Raw genomic sequence first — 24,235 nt, forward strand, 5'->3', positions numbered from 1 at the left:
AAAGCAGGAGTGTCGGCTCGGCTAGATGCTTGTGCGTCATGGGGGTTTTATAGCCCGGTGTCTGTTGGTGTAACCCGTATCCTTTGGACGCCCCCCTGGGTTTCACAGACTTAATGTGTCTGTGATAGTTGTCTCCACTCAGATCCCAGGTGTTTAGAAACACTCTTCAATGTCTTCTGCTGCTGCTGCTGTGTGCTATCCAGTGGGAGAAGCCTGCTACTTTCATCCTGAAGTGAGACCCGTTGTGTGTTCAGAATAAAGACAAAGGAGGTTGGTAAGGCCAGGGGGTTATAGACACTTTTCACGGAATTGTGTTGCTAGCAGAACAGTTTGAAACCTAGCTTAGTTCCTGTTAGCTATTGTATTAGCATCACACTGCAACAGGAAATTATAGATTTAGAATGTTATGTTGTGCCCCGTGGCTGTAGTTAACTGAAAGCTTTTTAGTGGCATGTCCTCCCTCATGGCTCAGTGATTTTTCCTGTGAAATCATGAAAAGGGCGAAACCAAACTTCTTGGATGCGATTTCTCTTATGATGCTGAACATGCTGTCAGCACTGTTATGAATTTAAAGTGCCACCACTCCTCCAAGTGAGCATCAAACCTCGTCTGGAATGGATGCATGAAGGTCTGTGGCGGCTTGACCAAGAGTGCTCGTTATAATGGATGGCGAGATGAGATCCTGCTTCCTGCAGCTGGCCAGTGGGGACTGGAGGGAGGATGGGGATCAGTGTTTTGTTTGTGGGACATCCAGGAGCTGCTCTGTCTCCATCTGTTTGTGGCACTGAGTCTCTGAGGAGAGAGACATTCTCCCTCTCAGTCGCACCTTTGGTGTGTGTGTGCTTCATTGATTTCGACAGGTAATGGGTCCCAGTGGACTTACTGTCACAAGACTCTACGAAAAACACACCTTGAAACATAATTGCTTCAGATGTGTTATTTTTTATTGTCCAGGGGGATTCCCAAAATGTTCTGTTAATACATGTGTATTGATTGTGGTGGGTTCATTAAATGTCATAGAAATATTGAAGTGTGTGTGTGTGTGTGTGTGTGTGTGTGTGTGTGTGTGAGAGAGAGAGGAGAGTGAAATTCAATTAAGGAACTTAATACTTGTGTGACATTACAGTTGGTCTGCAAAACAAATGTCGCTGTCATTTCTGAAAGAAAATTATAAATCTTGTAGCCTATAGTAAAGGGGGGGGGGACTGTCCTGGGGCAAACAGATCACACGTGAAAATGCAAATTCAATTGTATTGGTGTTCCCATCACTGCAGCCTGAGTCAAATGTGTTTTGTCATTATTGTATGTTGACTTCTATTAGGATTGCTTGAGCTGAATTGCTGCAGGCTTTCTACCATCCACTGAAGGCTCCTCACCTTAATGAGCAATAGAGACACTGCGGAGCGCGTCATCATTCAGAAACCACGCCCAAAACGGGGGAAAACAGAAACCCCCCCTCCAATCCTGGCGTTCTCCAGTCCATGGTTGCGTGTTGCACAAAAAGATTGTATATATGGAAGATGAACACTCCAACTTACTTCCTTGACAGCTAGATCCACATTTTCCTTCTCGCCAATTCTCAATGGCTTCCTTGTTTTGTTCAGGAGTACAAAAAAACTTTAATTATTTACATTTGTTGTGTGCACAGCCCACCACACAACAGCTTTTAGCTATGTTTAATTCAAGGAAAATGATGCTGGTCTATGGGAGTGAACGGAGCGATTTCCCCCGTGATGGGCGTGGCCTATTTCATGCAGTGTCTCTAAAAGCTGTGTTGTGTGGTGGGCTGCGCAGACAACAAATGTAAAAGAAATTGCCAATTAAAGTTTTTTTGTACTCCCGAACAAAACAAGGAAGCCATTGAGAATTGGCGAGAAGAAAAATGTGGATCGAGCTGTCAGGGAAGTAAGTTGGAGTGTTAATCTTCCGTATATATGATCTTTTTGTGCAACACGTGACATAGGAGAATGCAAGGGTTGGGGAGAAGTTTTTGTTTCCTCCCTGATGGGCGTGGTTTCTGAATGAAGACGTGCTCCGCAGTGTCTACTCTCTATGGAGTCCAGTAGATGAATGATGTCATCGTCCACTGTTGCTGTATGAGACAGTCCAGACATAAAGAGAACAAAATATATACTCCATTTTAAGGATATAATAAAGGTCTACAATGTCCTAGGCAAATTGGAGCTGTTACCAGACCTTTTACATGTCTGTGTTGTTGACACTTTCCAGAATGCTTGTAGTGCAAGCACACACAATGGTGTGGTTCTTCTCACTGCATGGATTAAATGTTGTGTCCAGAAGCAATATTCTTGCTGTTGCTGAACCCAGGTTTATATTGATAGTGCAGCAGTCTGGTGTTTGACTGCACACAGCAGGTATTGACCAGGGTCAGAGGGTTCCTCTTCCTGTTGTTCCAGTTGTTCTTGGAACTCAGTAGGTCAACCAAACGTACATAGTGGGAAGCTGTCGATTATAACTCCTGTGTTGTAGACTTAACTGTATAGTGCTTGTGCACAGTGTGCAACCCACATCAACCATCATCCATCCTACCACATGCAGAACACTCCCATGTGAAGCAACGCTGTGCTTCTGAAAATTGTATCGAGAAATCCTCTCAGCAAACTGGTACTATAATCCCCATATTTGGAGTTCTCAAATAACAATTGTGATTATTATCTGACAATTGGTCAGAGTTACGCCTCCTGCTTATCACATACCACCACATTTGCATCAATCCTCAGGCACGAGACTGTGTAAACACAAGAGGAGCGAGGCTCTTAACGTGCCCTGCTCGGTTTAATTTGTTGTAATTTTACTGTGGAGTAGTTGACGCTAAATTTAGCATTTGACCCTAAAGGCTCCTAATTCATGGGGCAAACAAGCCTCTGTGTGCATTGAAACATTCAGACACTTGTTTTCTCATTGATTATAGATCAGGCTACCTTGAGCCATGAGAAAAGAGTCCAGATCAATACTGCCAGCCCACACATGATTGCACACCAACCAGCAATAGCTGTTTAGTTGGACTCCTACGTGCCTCACAGTATAGCACTTTTGACTTTTGCTCAGCATCTGTAAGGCAAATACCCAATAGTGCCTGTTTAGTAGTTTCACTGAAGGTAGTAGTGAATGTCATGGGTGTGTGTGAATTATCCTGTGCATAAACCTTTATGAAAATATCACTATATCATGTGCTTCTGTATCAAAATCACCTTTTTAATTGTTTTGCTGTTTTCATTTACTTGTAATATTCATATTCAGACTTATGAGAGACGTACTTTCGGCAAAGCATTTGCCAGTTTTTCTTACCTCTATCAATTCCCCACTTTGCTCACATGCTGGCCTTTTCCATTTCTGTGCAGTTGCTATGGCAACCCTCATTTCTTACTTCTCTCAGACCTCACGAAGCTGCCTCCTGAACTTTAATGAATGATTGCAAGTTGTTTCCCTCTTAAAGACAATTAAAACAGTCTATTTTTACACAATGTGCTGCAAATAATTTGATTTCCAGCCATTTGTATTTTAAGCTGTCGTTCTAAGCTTGATTGGATGCTCCAAAGCAGATTGCGTCCTCGCATATTCGTACAGAAATAATAATGGGCCCTAATATAAAGCTGCGTAAGTGAAATGGATGGTATTTCCCTTTTGAGGATTAGTATTATTATTGATTAGTTTTATAATCCCTGTGTTTTGAGTCCTAAGCAGCAGTTGGATGCTTCATTCAGTGCCCCCAATAATTTACCACCCGCTATTCATCTCTAAACAAATGAAGGTTGATGATTGGTTGAATTGATGGCTGTAATTGATTGTCTGTAGTTAGAGCCAGATCCGCCCTCATGCTTTCTGATTGTTTTTTTTTAATGGTAGGGGGTGGAGCTTACAGGGTTACGCTGGTGCAGGAAGTCTTTAGGAAGAGCTTCTGGGCCAGACAGTCTCTCTAAGCCAGGCCTATTCATCAAGTCACACGGGGATCATCAAGTCACACCGGCCCGCGGGCCAGTTCTGAAGGGGGGGGGAAGAAAAATCTCTCTCTCCCTTTCTGTCTGTCTCACCTCTCTCTCTCTGTTTCACCTCTCTCAACCCCCTCTCTATCTGTCTCTCTGCCCCTCTCTCTCCTCTCTCGATGACGCAGATAACAATCAAGTCCTGTTTCCGTTTTTCATCTGTGGATTGATTTTGATGTGTAACTATCTTTTAATTTCTGTTTCTGAAAAGAAAATAGAATTACAAAAAAACAAACAAATCAAAATATGGACCATGAGGCTATAGGCGACTTTTGCAATAGTCAAATCAAACCGTTTAAGATGTGGTGTCGCTGATGATAATAATAGCTCAGGGAAATGTCTGGCCCCCGGGCCCTTAGCTTTCTGACAATGTGGCCCACTGAACAATATAGTTGAATAGCCGTGCTCTAAGCTCTTGGTTTCTCTCAGCAAGACAGAGTCTGGCTAAATGCTGTGAGTGTGAGACGGAGTCTGGCTAAATGCTGTGAGTGTGAGACGGAGTCTGGCTAAATGCTGTGAGTGTGAGACGGAGTCTGGCTAAATGCTGTGAGTGTGAGACAGAGTCTGGCTAAATGCTGTGAGTGTGAGACAGAGTCTGGCTAAATGCTGTGAGTGTGAGACGGAGTCTGGCTAAATGCTGTGAGTGTGAGACGGAGTCTGGCTAAATGCTGTGAGTGTGAGACGGAGTCTGGCTAAATGCTGTGAGTGTGAGACGGAGTCTGGCTAAATGCTGTGAGTGTGAGACGGAGTCTGGCTAAATGCTGTGAGTGTGAGACGGAGTCTGGCTAAATGCTGTGAGTCTGAGACAGAGTCTGGCTAAATGCTGTGAGTGTGAGACAGAGTCTGGCTAAATGCTGTGAGTGTGAGACGGAGTCTGGCTAAATGCTGTGAGTGTGAGATGGACAATGGAATGGAGGTCTCCCCTTTTCTTTACTGGAGTTTGCTTTGAGTTTTGTCTGCATCTCATAGATGGTTTTAACTTGACAACATAAACATTATAAATTGCCCGTATGCTTACTTCCTGTTACAGTGTTTGCTAATACAATAGCTGACAGGAAATAAGCTGTTCCCTAGCAACACAATTCTGTGAAAAAGAAATGTGTCTAGTGAACTACCAAACGGACACCGAGGAGTGCAGTGCACTGCCAATGGGTTGGAGCGATGCCAGAGAAGTGTGACCTGCTAAGTAACAAGTAATGTCACACACTCACCTCAGTGCAAAACCCCCTTTTCTAAATACGGTCACATGGTACATGGTGGATAAGGCTGCTGGAAGCCCCTAAAACAAGCGAGATCGTCTTCTGGTAATGCTAAAATCTTTGCCCGCGGCTTGTATCTGCCCTGACACCTATGATAACCAATTGCATTATTAGGAGGATCAAGGCCATTTTACAGGTCATCAATCTGAATATCAATTTCAAAATAGCTGTGGCCTCTCCTGCCTCGGCCCAGTTACCGCAGTGCCTCGGAGGATGACGACGTGATGTTTGCCTCTTCCTGTCAGTGACGACGGCTTGTTCATGGCTTCTGGCAGAGCTCACACGTAATTAAGGGCGAGTGGGGACAGTTTAAGAAGTGGCTTAGCCGTGTACGCCTAATAGAATTGTCCTCTGTTGTCTGTGAAGCCAGCCTGGCATTTTCTATTCAGCTTGTGTCTGGGCAGGTGAGCCGTACCTGATGGCGTCCCCACACCGTCCATTATCCTGCATTACTGGAGACCCACTGTCGGATCATATCTGTGTCACCCAGCGGTCCCAAGCCATGTGTGGTCACCCTGACTTATTGGCCAGGTGAGGAGAACGTTCCTACGTCCTACCTTGTTTCAGTTCTTATCATTCAGGAATGGAGGCCCTCAGTCTGTACATGTTCTATAAGGAGAGAACTAGGTCTATATAAATATACTGTATATTAACTCTGTATTCTGCATCAGCAGTGGCATGCTATATAGAACAATGCCAGTAATGAAGAGTTGAATTGCGTGCTCAATGCTCTTTACCTTATACATGACGGCAAAGGGGGAAATAAAATAAATGTGGTGCACACTCAATTTTATTGATGTACTGTAGTAGAGTAAATAACCTTTCTCAGCATATCAGGAGTGCAAGGACCAATAGCTGCTCTCGTCACCGTTGCGTCAATTCACAAACATCTGTCACCATCCAGCAAGAACACAGCAAGTGAAGGAATGCATTAAACAGGTTGAAGTACAGAAAGCTATTTTTATAAACATACCCTTTCCCCATTACAATAAATATTGAATTAGACTAAATCTACAAAAAACATACTCTCCATCTCTAAAACCATACCTACGATACCTGGAGTATTGATCTGTAATATAAACTAATTCATATGGGATATGTGCATATGATAACATTGAATAATGATATATCACCAGGGCGCATGTTCATAGTTTGTAGGCTTCCCTATACACTGGCTCAATATTGGCCATTATTAGAATATATAAAGCCTATGGAATATATGTATTGGAGAAATTATTTTCATAATGATAAAGGAACATTTAAATTGTAGACTTTTAAAACAAGTGAACCGACCATTCAAAGGTGACATCAATTGTGCATGAATGTGATTTATAATACATTGACAGAAAAAAAAGGAGACAAACTACCTTTAGATATCAGGTCCTGGGTAGAAAAGCCAAAGGGAAATGATGCATTAATTTCTGACAGACCACTAACCAGGAGATGCCTGGAAAAATAGGGAAGCATTCAGCACTTTATCTCACCAAATCTATGATATCTATATTATCTAAGGCCTCGGGTTGTTCATAAAAATGCAGATTCCAATTGCCAATGTCGGATTTCCATCTGCTTGCTTCACGCTTCTGCCTGAGGTATGTGCCTATTGTACTATGGAGGATACAGTATATGTATGTATATGTGCTGCCGCCTTTTGTATGGAGGATATATGTATATGTGCTGCCGCCTTTTGTATGGAGGATATATGTATATGTGCTGCCGCCTTTTGTATGGAGGATATATGTATGTGCTGCTGCCTTTTGTATGGAGGATATTTGTATGCCTTTTCCCCGGGAGGGTCTGGTGAGACGAAGGAGGAGCCCGGCCTGGAGTCATCCACAGGGCCTTAGACCCTCCATGCACCGAAGGGTCTTTCAATACTGCGGTGTAGCACTAACTCTATTGCAGCGGATTGGGCGTGATCAACCCTTCCGCGGGCAACGTTGCAGACAGAGTAGGAAGGCTGATCCGTGAGCGGCTGCTTCTGTGACGCGGGTCGGGGTCTTAATCGGCCTCGGCTGGGTCTACTGGGCGAGGGTGTATGATGTTTGACGGACCCGAAACACCTTACGACCCCAGTTAACATCACTGATGACGCGTCCCAGCGCATGCTGTAGTATATTTTAAACATAGAATCCTGGCTCCCCCTGGCCAGTGACACTTAGGAATAGACTAGGTGACAACCAAGTATAGTTTGGTGACAAGCTGGAGAGACAGTTGACGGTCGGAAAGACGGCATCCGGTACAGGATGGGTTTAGCACCCCAGCCTGCCTCTCTCGTGAGGGAGAAATCCACAAACGCTACGGATTAGCCTCCTGAAAATCTGCAAAGATTGGCGTGGCCTGGGGTCCTTCAGGCTAGAGCGAGGTGCTCGGCGCAGGCGAATGACGTGCAGCGCACAGGCCCCGCGTCCCAGCGCATGCTGTAGTATGTATTTTAAACATATATGTGCTGCCGCCTTTTGTATGGAAGATATATGTATATGTGCTGTCACCTTTTGTATGGAGGGTATATGTGCTGCTGCCTTTTGTATGGAGGATATATGTATATGTGCTGCCGCCTTTTGTATGGAGGATATATGTATATTGTTATGTGCTGCTGCCTTTTGTATGGAGGATATATGTATATGTGCTGCCGCCTTTTGTATGGGGGATATATGTATATGTGCTGCCGCCTTTTGTATGGAGGATATATGTATATGTGCTGCCGCCTTTTGTATGGAGGATATATGTATATGTGCTGCCGCCTATTGTATGGAGGATATATGTGCTGCCGCCTTTTGTATGGAGGATATATGTATATGTGCTGTCACCTTTTGTATGGAGGATATATGTATATGTGCTGCTGCCTTTTGTATGGAGGATATATGTGTATGTGCTGTCACCTTTTGTATGGAGGGTATATGTGCTGCTGCCTTTTGTATGGAGGATATATGTATATATGCTGCCGCCTTTTGTATGGAGGATATATGTGTGCTGCTGCCTTTTGTGGAGGATATACGTATGTATATGTGCTGCCGCCTTTTGTATGGAGGATATATGTATATGTGCTGCTGCCTTTTGTATGGAGGATATATGTATATGTGCTGCTGCATTTTGTATGGAGCATATATGTATATGTGCTGCCGCCTTTTGTATGGAGGATATATGTATACGGTATGTGCTGTCACCTTTTGTATGGAGGATATATGTATGTGCTGCTACCTTTTGTATGGAGGATATATGTATATGTGCTGTCACCTTTTGTATGGAGGATATATGTATATGTGCTGCTGCCTTTTGTATGGAGGATATATGTACGGTATATGTGCTGCTGCCTTTTGTATGGAGGATATATGTATATGTGCTGTCACCTTTTGTATGGAGGATATATGTATATGTGCTGTCACCTTTTGTATGGAGGATATATGTATATGTGCTGTCACCTTTTGTATGGAGGATATATGTGCTGCTGCCTTTTGTATGGAGGATATATGTATATGTGCTGTCACCTTTTGTATGGAGGATATACTGTATGTGCTTGCTGCCTTTACATTGTCGAATCTTGCTGCTTCATTTTGTATAAACAGTGAGGAAGTGCATGACAGTAGTACAATATAAAACGGTTCTAAACATCCTTGATATGAAATACCCTTTTCTGGCAACCACAGAAAGTCTGTAAGTAAGGGTCTGACTACACCATACATTTACAAATCCATGGAATGTGTTTCTATTCCTTGGTTGTACAGACGCCAAGGCAGTGATGTTTCAGAAAATTTGGTCCGTCTTCTCCAGCATTTGACTGTGCCTTGAGTTAAAACCCTTTTCCAGAATCACCAGGAAATAGTATGCAGCAGTATACAACAACAAAGCATCTGTCTCTCACAAGGTGTTCATTGATAATCAGAACAAGCATTACAACATTATCCCTGAAAGAGCACCTCCATCGTCACCACGGTGCCTCTCAATGCACAGTCTGTCAGCATCATCTCACTGTGCTTTCCAATCACTTCTCAATCTGAGAAATGAGAAAGATAGAGGATGTTATTCGTGGTGAAACCTATGGGGGCTGTTACTCTTTGCGGATGCCCTCGTGCCTGATGATCTTGTAGGTAATCCAGTAGAAGATGTTGAAGATGAGGAAGGCCAGAGGAAAGGCTGCCCTGGAGATTGTGTCTATCCTCTTGGCTCTGTCCACAAACTTCTTCCTCATGATGTCTATGTCTTTTGGGGTGGGAGGTGGAGGGTTGGAAGCCGGGGTGGCGTTCTTCACAGCCGAGCCATCCTTCATCGGCAGACACTGGCTCATGTTGTAGCCAGAGAGATTCAAACGGCCTTCCCGCATGTCTTCGTCCTGAACAGAAAACACATGCGCGCGCACACACACACATACATGCACACACACCACACGCACATGTGCACATATAGTTAGGGTTGGGCATTGAACCGGTTCCACAATTCTGATTACAAAGGAATCTTGGAGGAACTCTAGAGGAACCCAATTTCATTCTGCTTATTGATTCCTAAACTAACTTTGTGTGCAGAAATAAAAATAGGAAATCTGAGTTCCCACCGGAACATTTAGTGGTGGATGGACATGGGCCGCCACATAAAGTGTAATAGACCTACACCCGCACACACACACACACACACACACACACCCGCGTGTGTATCTTGATGTTTACTAAAGTTAATCATAAACAACAAGCAATGTTATGATATGAATATGACTTGTGTAATAATGGTTTACACCCCCCGTGAAATAAGCATGTGACCTCTTTTGACCCCGCCCCTCAAAGAATCGGAATTGAGAATCATTAAGAAGCAGAATCATTCAAATCCTTACTCAGTCCTCTTCTTCCCATCCAGTTATTATAACCACTCTGTCATTAATATGGCCCCAAGATGACCCGACACATCTCCCACTAAAATGATAAACTACTCAGAAGGACTATTTTAGGGGCTAAATCTTAATTCAGCTAAAAAACAAATCGCACCAAAAAAAGAAGTTTGGTAACTAAGCAGCCATCTTGCCAAGACTTGGAAGGCTTACCTTATGATTCCTCCTCTGTCTTCGCCTTAAGCGAAGGAACTCCTTCTGTTGCCTGGAGACAAAATTAACCCCCGCATATTCTAGCAACGCAGCAAATACAAATAGCAGGCATACAGCCATCCAGATATCAATGGCTTTCACATAAGAGACCTGAAAACAAGACAAAACACATTTCCTTTGTTAGATACTCCCAAATGTTCAGTGTGGATTTTATGCTTTGACTCACTGAAATATTGTTGTGATTATTTTAATCTTATAATAGCTTGCATTTCTAGTAATCTGTTTAGGGGCTATAACACTGAGTTTACTAACAGTGGGAAAAGCTCATTAGAATGGAATTGTTAAACCAACATAGCTGAGAATACAAGCAGAAAATATCCGTTGAAAAAGCAAATAAATTGTCAGTTGCATTTTTTTTAAGTCCCTGTAGTGTGTTTTCTCATGTAAGTCAGCTTGCTGGAACTTCGCAATTCTAAATGACTATAATTAGCGGTGATGTTTGCTAACAAGTGTATCACAGCTGCCAGTAATGTCAGTGATCGCATGGCTATAAAGCACAGTGGGAAATAATTGCTGCCTTAATTACTAAGCTGATAGAAAGAGAAGTGTAGCTTTCAATTTGCACCTTTAGCATTGCTTTTCATCTGTCTCCAAGTGAAGACGAAGTTGAAAGGAAATTGAAGATCCGTTCCTATCTCATCATAGAGTGACCTCATCTCCAACGTTCTAGACAGCTGATTTGCATGGAGAGAAAACAACTCCGCGTTTTGAGGGCACTTAAGGCGTATTAGGCTTTTGTTTTCATGACCAGAGGCTCTCAGAGGCCCCTTTAAATATTTATCAGTATACGTGTGTCTTTTCATGTGGGACTTGACGTGGCCCCGGCCTTCTGCGGTCATGTGCAGACCGATGTGTGGGAGAGTGATTGAACTTCAAGAGCTGACTCACAGTTGCCTGTAGTACCCCTCACAAATGTGCATGTCAATTTTAGCCTGATTCACAATAAGCTATAAGTGTACCAGCTGATGCTGGTGATAAATACTTTGGCATTAGTGGCATCTCAATGGTAACAAAAATATTAACTGTTGTGATTTGCACAAGTAAGGTAAACATCTTGCTGAAGGGCTGTCCAGTTATGCTTTTATCCACAGAGAAATATCTCCAAAATAACGTGTTTGTATCCATTGTTGATATCAGTGGCTTTCACATAAGAGCAAGACGGTTTTCCATTATTAGATAGTCCAAACAGTTCATAGCGTTATGCAGTGTGGATTTTATACCGCACTTTTTAAACTGTTTTTCTTCCATGCTTTATTTATATTTCACTGTGAAGAGAGACAGGTAAGATAGGGAGGGAGGGGAAGGCCCGGGACCGGACTCAAACCATGTTTGCATTTCCTGCTCTTTAGATTGCTTCTCTACCTTTTGTATTTGCCTGGGTCATAAATCTGTCTTCCGCTGCCCCAGTTTTAACCAAACAATTTGAGAGGGCCACATCACCCCAGCTTTACAGTAGCTTTCATGCACGGCACTGGCTACCTACTATATAATTATTAGTAGAATCTTAATATTTATTTTCTTCTTGTACTTTTGCCCATAGCTACATTTCAAACGTGTTTTATCGACTTAGCCCTTAGCTTTAACATTATCCTCCTGTTTTTGGCTTTGACCATTAACTCTTTTTCCTCTTCTCATGATGATCATTATTAAACCCTCAAATATATGGCTGCTTGACAACTGATTCCTTACAGGTACACAGTCATTGGAGAATGCCTTTATAAAGGCCTATTTACAATGTGTTGTGTTCCCCTCCATCAGTATGATAGACGCTATAATGCATACCTTTTGACTTTTGAGTGGGAGATAGAGGACTGCTGATGTGAGCACAGCCTATTAGCTAGGGGTGGAAATGACCAGAGCCACTTAAGTCACGATACAATATTATTGCGATTAAAAAATAAATATTGTGAGTGATATATCCAACTGCAAATGATGTCCCCAAAGGATTTTTTTTCCCAACATCTGTTTTATCTAATGGGGTAAGTTTCCAGTCTGATCATCTCACTTCAATCAATTTTATTGCAGCAAAATGGGATTGTCAAGCAGACAGACTGACCAACACTATCATAAAAACCTGTCATAAATGTTCTTATCATTTATAATAAAATATTGCGATACTTGGCATTTGTGCGATACGATATATTGCCACAAGAAATTATCGCGATACTTTGCTGTATCAATTCCCCCGAACCCCACCCACCTCCCCCCTCCCCCACCCCTACTACTAGCCCCACTATCTAATTAAGGAAATCATGCCGTTGAGATAAAGACATGAGGATTACCTTTGGAAGAGAAGCTCTGGAGCCAGAGCTCTGTGTTGTCATGGTAAGAACAGTGGTGATGCCCAGTGCCACTCTGGCAGGCGCAGCATCCATATTGATCCAGAAAGACACCCACGAGAGGATGACAATCAGGAGGGAAGGGATGTACATCTGGATCAGGTAGTATCCCATCTGCCGCTCCAGATGGAATTTCACCTCAATGCAAGTGAATTTACCTGTTCAACAACAACAAACACAAATTGCAATTTAGCTACCGGGAAATGTTCAGTTAAGCATGCAGACAGATGTGTGTGTTCTCTGACCAGTGTTGTAGTGCTTGGTACAGTTGTAAACATGCAGAGAGATGTGTGTGTGCAGACAGATGTGTGTGTTCTCTGACCAGTGTTGTAGTGCTTGGTACAGTCGTAAACATGCAGACAGATGTGTGTGTTCTCTGACCAGTGTTGTAGTGCTTGGTACAGTCGTAAACATGCAGACAGATGTGTGTGTTCTCTGACCAGTGTTGTAGTGCTTGGTACAGTCGTAAACATGCAGACAGATGTGTGTGTTCTCTGACCAGTGTTGTAGTGCTTGGTACAGTCGTAAACATGCAGACAGATGTGTGTGTTCTCTGACCAGTGTTGTAGTGCTTGGTACAGTCGTAAACATGCAGACAGATGTGTGTGTTCTCTGACCAGTGTTGTAGTGCTTGGTACAGTTGTAAACATGCAGACAGATGTGTGTGTTCTCTGACCAGTGCTGTAGTGCCTGGTACAGTTGTAAACATGCAGACAGATGTGTGTGTTCTCTGACCAGTGTTGTAGTGCTTGGTACAGTTGTAAACATGCAGACAGATGTGTGTGTTCTCTGACCAGTGTTGTAGTGCTTGGTACAGTCGTAAACATGCAGAGAGATGTGTGTGTTCTCTGACCAGTGTTGTAGTGCTTGGTACAGTCGTAAACATGCAGAGAGATGTGTGTGTTCTCTGACCAGTGTTGTAGTGCTTGGTACAGTCGCCCAGCTCCTTCTCATCCCTCATAATGAACTGAGGCAGTGTGAGACCGTCCGACACCTGCACAGCACCGTTGTCCAGCCACATAAAGATCAAGTCGTTCATGGTGTAGCCAACTGAAGACAGCAACGCAGAAATGACCCCAACATTATACATACACTAGATACTAACTGGAGAGTGTGTGGCAAGAAAAGCAGTTGTGTGTGTGTGTGTGTGTGTGTGTGTGTGTGTGTGTGTGTGTGTGTGTGTGTGTGTGTGTGTGTGTGTGTGTGTGTGTGTGTGTGACAAAGTTATCGCTCACAACTTTCCAGCTGCATGGTGCAAGTTTGGACATCCATCGGAAAGTTCTTTAGATCCATTGGACAGGACAGAATGAGAGTCAACCTGTGGCATGAGGCAAATACATAAGATGGTCAGTGTTGGGTGTTGGGGAGTAGTTAACTAGGCTACATGTAGTTCAATTACTTTAACTACACTTTGCAGTAGTTGTGTGGTAGTTTAACTACATTGAAATCTCAGTAGCTTTTTCAGTAGTTTAGGTAGTTAATTACAAATTACATTCTCATGTTTTTCGCCATACATTATGGCACAGTGCCACAGCTCAGTGGCCACGGTTGTCATTGAATGAGAATCACCTGCTACAGTTCACGCCTCTTACAGTGATCACCTTGGGACGGGTCAAATTGATTGATCACTATAAGCGGATGGTCTTTATAACCGATGTTTTTTCTTTTCTTTTTTTTTCTCATGCAGATTATGATCTAATTGACATTTGTATATTTATTACATGAATACAGTACATATAAAGTAATGAAACGGACAGCTTCGCTATTTAGCCAACTGATTGATTTAAAAAATCTAAGTTAGGCCTCCAGCTGTTTCAAACACAGACAGACAGACAAAGATGCTGTGATTTCTCCATATAGACATGCACCAGGTATCGCTGCTGTATCTCGTTGCTTCATTTCTGGCAGTTTGTAAGTAAAAAAAATAAAATGATTGTAGTTGTAAACATTTTTTCCATTGTTCTCAGGTGTGACAAGGCCCAAAATGATCACTGTAAGCGGAGTATTGATCACTGTAAGCAAATTATTTAAAGAGCATGTGTATAGGAATGATTCGGGACCAGGATTTTTTATCAATATAAGCAGTTGATCACTATAAGCGAATTGCACTGTATTTCGTTCAAATCACCTGTGGTTTGTGACCAAGATGTCTGATCGAATAATGTGAATTTCCCTAGAAATTTAGCATTTTCCTGATTCCACCTCAACAATTGCTCCCTATCCTCTCCTTAAAACACATCCTCAGGGTGCCTAAGTAAGGATTGGCCTGCCCTAGTCCCGAAATAGAACACACCTACCTCAGTGTCAGTTCAGTTGTACCTGCGTGAAACAATATGAGATTCCAAACTCAGATTGTGATCATTTCTCAAGGAATCTCGATCACCAATTCATTCATTATAAGCTTATACATAGATTCAATTATCCTCAGAGGAAACTCTTCCAAATTAAAACACTTCAGTCTCCCAATTGTTCATTTTGTCCTTACAAAATGAACAAAGATGACAAAGATGTTAAAATTACAAACATAGATTTCTGGGATGCTGCATTGACAAAGATCAGATCGTATGTTTAGTCGCTGACATGGGGTCCTTCTGAGGTTGGGGGGGGTCAGTCAAAACAGAAACATTAACTCATGTTTAACATGGGCTGTTTTCATGCATTCTTTTTGTTTAGTCTTGCCTCACCAATATTTTTGTTTTGTTGTTGCTATTTAATGTATGTATATCTTGAATATTGCATACCATCACCTAGATTAACACTTAAGGCAAGTATGGTGTATTTTATGGAAGGTGTAATATGCTACGCATGCTCTATGCCTAGGCTCGGCCGCGCAGTGGTCGAGCCTGTAGCTTGTCCTCGCCTGCCCTATTGGCGCGCGTGTGTGTGTTGCTCATTGCATCAGTGATGTCACAATGCCTCCTTGTGTGTGTGTGTGCCCCATTATGATATCACTGATGACATCATCAGTGTGTGCGCACCCTTATGACATCATTTTTGACATCATCACTGATGACATCATCACTGATGACATCACATCATTAGCTAATTAGCCTAATTAAAAAATCCGGCTCTGTCAGGTCACCCGCACGGTTCTTTACACACCCTGAAGGTTTCAGCCTGATCGCACGTAAAATGGCATAGCTGTGGCCGAACACAGAACTTCAAACAAAAAAACAAACGGAGCCCACATACTCAATTTTATACTGTATATATAAGATAGATGAGTGGTCTGACAATCCTTGTTTTATTATATATAAAAATAAAAACAATTTATCACAAAAACGATTGTGATAATTTCTCGTGATGTAGTTTGGATGTAGTTGAACTACTTTTTGAAAGTGGTTTTAGATTGACAAGCTAAATCTTTTCAGAGTATAGTTCAGATGTAGTTTAACTAGCCTATACTTCTCATTGTGATGTCGCTAGTAGTTTGGTAAACTACAGTTTTAAAGTAGTTTCCCCAAAACTGGATATGGTGAACAGACTGCAGTCACAAAATCATTCTCGAAATGTTGGATTCAACCAACGCATCAACTTAAAATAATTAGCTTGAAAAATGAAGCTAACGACAAATTAAACGGATCGAATGGTTCATTTTCAGTCATTTTCGTGTGGTGTATTCTCCTCTCCCTGACTGAGCGCTCTGTCTGTCTCTGCCTCCTCTGACACAGCATATAGGTTTCCCTTCAGCAGGTTCCTATCACACCTTTCATTACTGCAACGTATTGTCTCTGAGATGCATTGTGGTCGGCGGTCTGCTCCCTCTGTCCTTTCTCTCATGAATGGAGAGAGCTGGCTAACCTCCACACCTGGGCACCGTTCAGCCCCCAACTGCTCTCCAAATGGACTCCAAATTGATCTGATTTATATCGCATCATCACGGAGGGGGAGGGGGCCGGGTGCAATTGAATGTCATGTCACATGTGACTGAAGTTATATTGAAATTAAATGAAATATATTTTCATATCTTGTTGTACAGGTTTTTGCTCAAACGTTGGGCTGGTTTTGCCAGAGGGACCTAAGTTGTCATTCACCATGAATGGGGCTGCATGTGCGCAAGTCTGTAGCAAAACATATAGGCCTACCGACTACACAGAGACCACCAGGAAAATGGACTCATGTTTTCATCTTACCTTTTGTTCAAATGTGGATTCTCTATCTATAATAGTAATACCCTTGAGTATCGTTTGCTCTCTTGCGGTCAGTGGTCTTTTATTAAATCTCTATTGTACACATGGAACTGTACTTCAGTTATATTGAATGAGGATATCATATTGAGATAAATCCACAGATAGACAGTCTTTGATCTTTGAGAAGAAATGAAAAGGCAAAAGTGAAGTGAATGTCCTGGGGTAACACTACAGTGAGCGATGAATGAGATCTCTGGGGTTAACTAAAACCACTTCAAAGGATAAACATAGATATACACCTTTATGTTGAATTCTGCTGAATCTTTTATTCTGTGGTTTACAATTGACCATGTCCGGCGCCTCACCTGATACTGTAGAGGAGAGGTTCTCAAATGTTTTTCAGCCAAGGACCCCTTACAAGATAGAAAATATACCGGGGACCCCCTCATTCTGATTTGTGATTTTGGGCTAAGCTTAATTGTTTCCACGGTAACGTGCTTTGACATTTAAATTGATAGGTTTGTTAGATTAGAATGTAATCCATGAACCATTTTAGATTTGAAGCATAGCATACTATGAAGCTTTTGCACACACAAAAAGGTTTTATTTTTATTTTCCTGAAAACTTTTCGCGGACCCCCTTTGCAAAGTGCCACGGACCCCCATTTGAGAACCACTGCGTGTAGAGGACAGTCCGGCACCTCACCTGATACTGTAGAGAGGACAGTCCAGCGCCTCACCTGATACTGTAGAGGACAGTCCCATCCTTGAAGATCCTCAGGAGCTTGTTGTCTGTGGTGACATCATGGAAATTGGCACCCTTTTCATTGGCAAAGAAGAGGTCAGGCTTCCAGATGGAGTCCAACATGGACGGGTCCAAGTCAATGGAGGCTTCTGAGTATTTGCTGTACGCCAGCCGGGCGTCTTTCCACTTCTGCCGCAGGAAGATGTTCACTCTGTAATCCTGCAGAGATGACAAGCAGCTTGACATACGTTGTGGTGCTTTAGGTATATGAGAAAACAGGCTATATAGACCCAATATTAACCATTGGTGTTATTCTTACTATCATATCCTCTCTTTGAAATGCCACAGAGATTTGCATTGGTAAACCTACCTTGTGCATTATTATTCTAATACTGCATTTAACATGAAAATGTCTACAATGTCACAGATTTATTGTTCACATGTTGCTTTTCCTGTTCTACCGGTAGCCTATTACTGTATAACTTTATACGTATATCGCCACATTCACACAGTTACTTCTACAACTACTGTGGCAAAACATAGAAGGCTACTTTTTCAGAGACAGTTCTGACAGATAAATAATACCGTGACAAATAACATGAATGATGAGCGGTATATGAATTCCAATGCACATCTGGACATTTCTATATTAACCAGCAATACCATCATCTAAATTCCCATAAAAGCATACATTAATTACATTCGTGGACAGAAGCAGTTTGCTTTTGGGATATGCTGAACTTCTTACAACTTTCCTCATTATTCATGATGTATAGAGAGGCAAAGTGGAACGTCACTTCCTGCTTCAACACTGTACCAGATATTTTCATCCGCCATTTATTTTCCCATAGACATTTCGTAAAATGCTTATAAAAATAAATGTACTTGTTCAAATCAAACGGTACAGATAGAAACAGGAGAGACCACTTAACATTTCACTCAGACCAAAACATATATATATATTTTTTTTTTAAAGAAAAATATTTTTTCTGTGTTGTTTTTTTACGTGAAATGTTGTATGGTCTCTCCCGATTCTAAATATAGCTGAACCGTTTGGTTTGACGAAGTAAAAAAATATATATACGCATTTTACGAAATGTCCATGGGAAAATAAATGGCGGATGAAAATCTCTGGTACAGTGCTGAAGCAGGAAGTAGGTGGTCACTTTGCCTCTCTATAAGTGCCAATAGCTAGATGATGTTTATAGTAAGCAATGCTTGGACAAGATAATCCATTGGATTCGGGCAATGCTGGTTCACAAAGATCAATTGCTCAGAGTAATTGACATTTCATGATGATCAGTATATTGGCGGTTCCAAATGTTTACATGCGTGTTCATCTAAAAGATTTGTAGTTTCCCTGCAATCTTATGAAATCCATCCCTGTGCAAAATTCACATCCTCCTATAATCATACAAGTGTTTTCGCCCACTCGTTATGAATTATTTGATCACAGATTGCCAATGAGCTGCAGTGAAGTGTCCAGGCTTTCATGTTGTTTACCCCTTGGGCAGTTGGGTTGTCTTCAGATATCATGTTTGAATCTCAACCACCCCACAAATATCGGCTGCAGTTTAAGTGAATTATTAATTGCCATTCGTTGTGTGAATTATTAAACCTGAGCTAATTTAAACACGTACAAGGGGGTATCATGGGGGGCAGAAATCCAATCATCCAATCAGAAATCTCAAACATCTTTCTCATTGATAATGCTATGTCTGTTGGGTACCTCATGGACCCGCCAATAGACTAGATAAAAACAATTCTTTATGGTAAACGGTAATCAAACTAAAAATGATTATGTTGGATAAATAAACTGGATGATTCAGTCTTAACTCCAGGGCAGAGATCAAGGCTGTCAGACATGGCCAAGCGCAACGCTCAACTCACCATTGTAGTTTCTGCTATTGAACCAAAGCTGTTGATAAATATGTTGCAGGTAACATTAACTGGTGGACCTGCAGGTTGAGGGATAGATAACACATTGACACATTGTACAGGGTAGAAATCATCAAAATGCCAAAGCACTCACCATAGTTGTCTCTGTGACAGAGCCGAAACTGTTGATAAAGATATTGCATGTAACGTTTACAGGGGGACCTGTGAAATGGAATGAGAATGACATGAAAGGAGAAACGCCTTAATCCATATCAGGAAGACTGGGAAGACAGGAAGACTTGGCTTTGGACCGTCGACTTTGGCTTTTGAGATTGAACCTGGTATTCCTCATTTTTGCAGGATGTTGTTAGAATACAATTAAACCCAACCATATAATAAAGGGTAATTATATCATACTGCATTAGCTTGATGTTATAATGAGCGCTTCAACTGTGGTAATGGTAAAAAGAAAAATCTTTGTCATTTCAAAACTTCAACACACATGTTTTCCTCCATCCTCTCCTCTCATCTTCCTAAGTCAAATGAACACACATTTTCATAACGACGTAGCCTAGACGCAAACTTACAAATGCACGCACGCACTCGCATGTGCTTGCACACACACACACACACATACACAATGATGGTACATTAAGTATATGTACCAATATCAAATCAGAATCCTTCCAATCCAAGACTGCCTTGAGTAAGAACTGTTGTGCATACTGTGTAGTGAGTAGTGTCATTTTTACTCCACTGACTCCTCTGAACTGGAATCTCTTTGCGAGGCTTAGCAGTATACCATTTAAAGTCACAGAAAATCTTTTTCTCTATCTGTTAAGTGAAGTTGTAAGCGCAGTGACCTTCCCCTGTGCTTTCCCCATCAATATTGCATGGAACTTGGTATTAATATTTGCCTCCGTTTGTTGTGTCAGGCAGCTGCATTTAACAGTGGTAGCAGAAAAAATAAAGCAGTTTCTCCTCACAAACTCAGCAAGCAAATCTAGGTCAGCCTTCAGTACAGTTCACACACTCTTCAAAATACGACTATCGGGTTCTCAACCAGGATCAACTGTTTACATTGTGGTGGCATGCAGATATGTGCTTTCCACGTGGCAATAAGGTGTGAGGCTGTGTGTTAGTGTGCGCGTTCCAGAGAGGAGGAGAATACAAATCAAACCGGCAACGCTCAAATCGTGTTTTGTGTCAGACTTTTTTATAATCCTCCTTGATGGCTAGAAACAGTTGTTGCCGTTTCATCTCTCCTCTGAAAATGCCAGCCAGTGTTAAACAGACTGTCCTCTCATCTTAAGTCCATTTCGGCAATCTTGTCAACATTCTCCCCAGATGGGATGGATAGATCTGGGCTATGTGTTTTCTAGGTTGTGGCTGGAATCCTGCTGATCAATCCCTATGCTATCGTAGGCTATATAATGCTTCTTCACCCAGCCCAAGCACATCTCCAGCAGAATCCCAGCCCACCTGACCCAGTCGGGGCCCGCCCGTTTCGGGCCACCAGTGGGGCTCCCCCTCCTCACTCAGCTGCATTCTAGTGACAGATGCTGTCTCTCCCCAGCATCACAACACAACAACAGAGGAAGTCAGTTGCCTGCAGCCTAGCCAGGGGGGCACCATCCATCATTTGGCCTGTCATGGTGGCATCCCTGTCTGCTGCAGGTGCTAATCTGCAACCTTTCACTGTGTTGATTGTGATCATGTCTAAGCCCTTTTTCTTTGCTGTTTCAAAATTCATATTTAATGGGCCTATGGATTCTATAGGGCCTACCAACTGAGATAGAAAAAAAAACATTGCATGTTATGTTGAGGAATCTAGACTTTTCAAAAGGTTAATTCAATGGTCCTATAAATGATCATGTTACTGTCAACAGCATTGATTGACTACTCCTATTACAGTAAATGCCTGGCAGCTACTCTGGGCAATATTTTGGTAATAGACAATTCATTTCATAGTCTGGTGTATTGACAGCTGCCATGATAGTGTGTAGGATGGATGGACAGCATATACTCTATGTGGACAGTTAGCCTATCACTATACCAACAAAAGGCTAGCCTACTTCAGGTGCACAGATGATGATAAAAGAAGCAGGGTGGTAGTGGTGGTGGTTGAGAGTGTGGGGGCGTTAAAGAAGTGTCTAAACATGAAAGATAGGAAAAGATAAAGATCATGAAAAACAAACCTTTAAAACTTGGTCTTATCCGTGCATCATAACCAGACGTTCGACCCATGAGTGAGTCCAGAAAGTCTGATGGAGACAGGTTAGAGGATGATCTGGATTCGTGCTCCTTGGCATCCACAACCCTAGAAGACATACACGGTGAGGAGATCACTTGATAAGTCGTCATCTGTCAATTCCCCCAGTTAAAATAGAGGAGTAAAACCTTGTCATGGTGAGTGTGATACTATGCTGTGAGTAGCAATGAAATATGCCCATAGCTCAGAGTAATGGGCATGCTTTGGAAAACTAGATTATGCGTTAAAGCGTACATTCATAGATGGATGAACCCTGCCACAATGTGTGCATCTCCTTTATAATAAAAAATAATAATAATAATGTTAGAGGCTAGTATACATTTTACAAGGATGCTATACAAAAATCAAATTAAAACTGTAATTCCACCACATGCATGGGACCATTATAGACTTATAGAGATTCAAACACTTCAAGTCCCTCCAGGGATGATTGTTTTAGGGATTTTATGATCAATTATCGTTGTGGACTTTATGGAACTCACCAAAACACTCACTATCAAAAATATAGCCTAGGTGAAAATACGTATGCTATAGCCTACTTTTCTTTTTTTTTTTTTTTTTACTTGAGTCGATTGGTCAAATTGAGCCTAAATTAAAGCGAAAGAAATAACTTAGGCTGTGCAGAAAAAGTCATTGTCATTTCACATAGGCTCTAATTTCATTTCCCTTCACGTGTTGAATGAATAATCTAAGAGGGTAGGAAAATAATCTGCGTGGAATCAGATATAACCAATTTAAATGAAGATAGATTTGGCAAATAAATCCGCCTACCTGAAGTTGCTGGTCTCCATGAAACACGCAAATAAAGCTGTCAAGATTTGTATAAAGGAGCGATTCATTCCTCTTGGTTTTATCATAGGCTCACTTTTTTATTTGTTCCATATTACATTGGTCAAACACATAATCCAAACAGGGGTACCGCTTTCTTCCCAAATCGTGGGCGTTTGCGTGTTCTTGTGTCATATAAAAACGCAGGAGACATTCCAGTATGTCGCCACAGATCATAGTTTAGTTTCCCAAAACTCTGATTCCCAGAAGCAGACGTCTTGGGAGGAAGGTGTGAAGAAGCATCAGGCTTGTGGTGAGACGACGAGAGGGTGAATCTCCAAAACCGATCGACTCGCGCTTTCTGCTTTGGCGTCTGCTCAAATCGAAATGCCCGTTCCTGTGTGATCAGTTGTGAAGTGACATATTTCGCAGGTAGAGGACCATCCTCTGTTGAGGAATGGGAGTGGAACGCCTTTTTTTCATTTCAGCACTTGGACAGCTCCGGGTTCTTTTACGCGCAAGCGCGGTTTAAAAGTGGAGGACGTGAGTCGATTTTCAATATGTCAAATAAACGAGAATATAAGGCAATCTATTCAAACCAATTAAAACTTTTTTTTAACAATATCTGTTACATGAGAATATGTATACATTTTAAATACTAGAGCTTTACTCTCACAAGATCGGCTTGATTCGGAAACTCCCATTGCGCGCAGGTGCCCATCATGGATCGAGCGGGCTTTGGCTGTTGGGTTGTCCAGGGGTTTAAACATGCATGTTCCCATGGCAAGGGTAATGAGCATCTAATCATCTACCTGTATGCTCCAGTGAAAATAAAATGAGTTGGTACTGCATTCCTAATAATGTGCAATCATGACGTTTATTCAAGGGTGCAATTCAGCTGGAAGCAAAAAGACAGATTGTCACTGTGTCTGTGAATGTTTATCACTAGGCATCTGCGTGCAGCTGCGCTGCTGCGTGGCCTCGCTGCTGCGTGGATGTCATAGGCTTTGTGACATCATCAGTGTCTATGACATCATCAGTGATGTCATAAGATGTTCCTGCTCTTATGACATCACCTATGACATCATCACTCATCAGTGGGACAAAAATTGAAACAAAGAACACAGAGAACAGACAGATTGCCCACTTTCCCCTTTTAGGCATCTCGCGGGGCTGATTCCTAGGCTCGCCGGCTGTGCGGGCTCGCCCGCCCTGCAGCTCGCATATGCAGTGCTTATGACATCATCAGTGATGTCATAAGATGATTTTGCTCTTATGACATCAATATGACATCATCAGTACCTATGACATCATCAGTGATGTCATAAGATGATTTTGCTCTTATGACATCACTATGACAACATCAGTGGGACAAACATTGAAACATACAACACACAGAGAACAGACAGAGATTGCCCACTTGCCCTTTTTATATTAAAATATATATAGATGAGATTCACTGGGTCACTTCTTGTCTGTACTTTACAGTGTTGTTTTTGGTCACGGCCTGTCTGTTGAGAACAAACCAAATCCTCCCAGAGATATGAAAAGTGTAAACAAGGGACACACCAGCAAGAAGCTGCTGGGAATGTATTTGGTACCCTGGTTGCCCTGGAAACAGATTTCCTAGGCACATCATTGGAAATGCTGAAAGGTTGGCCTCCCAGAGCGAGACGGAGAGGAGAGGAGAGCTGACTGACAGACAGAAACACAGACAGAGATGGCAGAGAGGAATACAGGGGTGGCTGTACG

General features: G+C 42.1%; 1 protein-coding gene across 2 annotated transcripts; it reads right to left on the reverse strand.

Annotated features, from left to right (window-relative positions):
• Nucleotides 1-9,311: 9,311 nt before the first annotated feature.
• glra2 (glycine receptor, alpha 2) lies at nucleotides 9,312-22,572 on the reverse strand (the record flags this gene model as incomplete). Of its 2 annotated transcripts, none has more annotated exons than XM_083638897.1 (9): nucleotides 9,312-9,593; nucleotides 10,293-10,442; nucleotides 12,635-12,849; nucleotides 13,604-13,741; nucleotides 13,927-14,009; nucleotides 17,561-17,784; nucleotides 19,456-19,523; nucleotides 21,642-21,763; nucleotides 22,487-22,572. In XM_083638897.1, the coding sequence occupies 9 exons, from the start codon at nucleotides 22,570-22,572 to the stop codon at nucleotides 9,312-9,314; spliced, it is 1,368 nt and encodes a 455-aa protein (XP_083495023.1). The 2 variants fall into 2 exon arrangements, with proteins under 2 accessions (XP_083495023.1, XP_083495024.1); XM_083638898.1 differs by lacking the exon at nucleotides 19,456-19,523 and adding an exon at nucleotides 19,598-19,665.
• Between the last annotated feature and the right edge of the window lie 1,663 nt (nucleotides 22,573-24,235).

Source organism: Poromitra crassiceps (assembly GCF_964638095.1).
Source record: "Poromitra crassiceps genome assembly, chromosome: 6".
NCBI classification, from domain to species: domain Eukaryota; kingdom Metazoa; phylum Chordata; class Actinopteri; order Beryciformes; family Melamphaidae; genus Poromitra; species Poromitra crassiceps.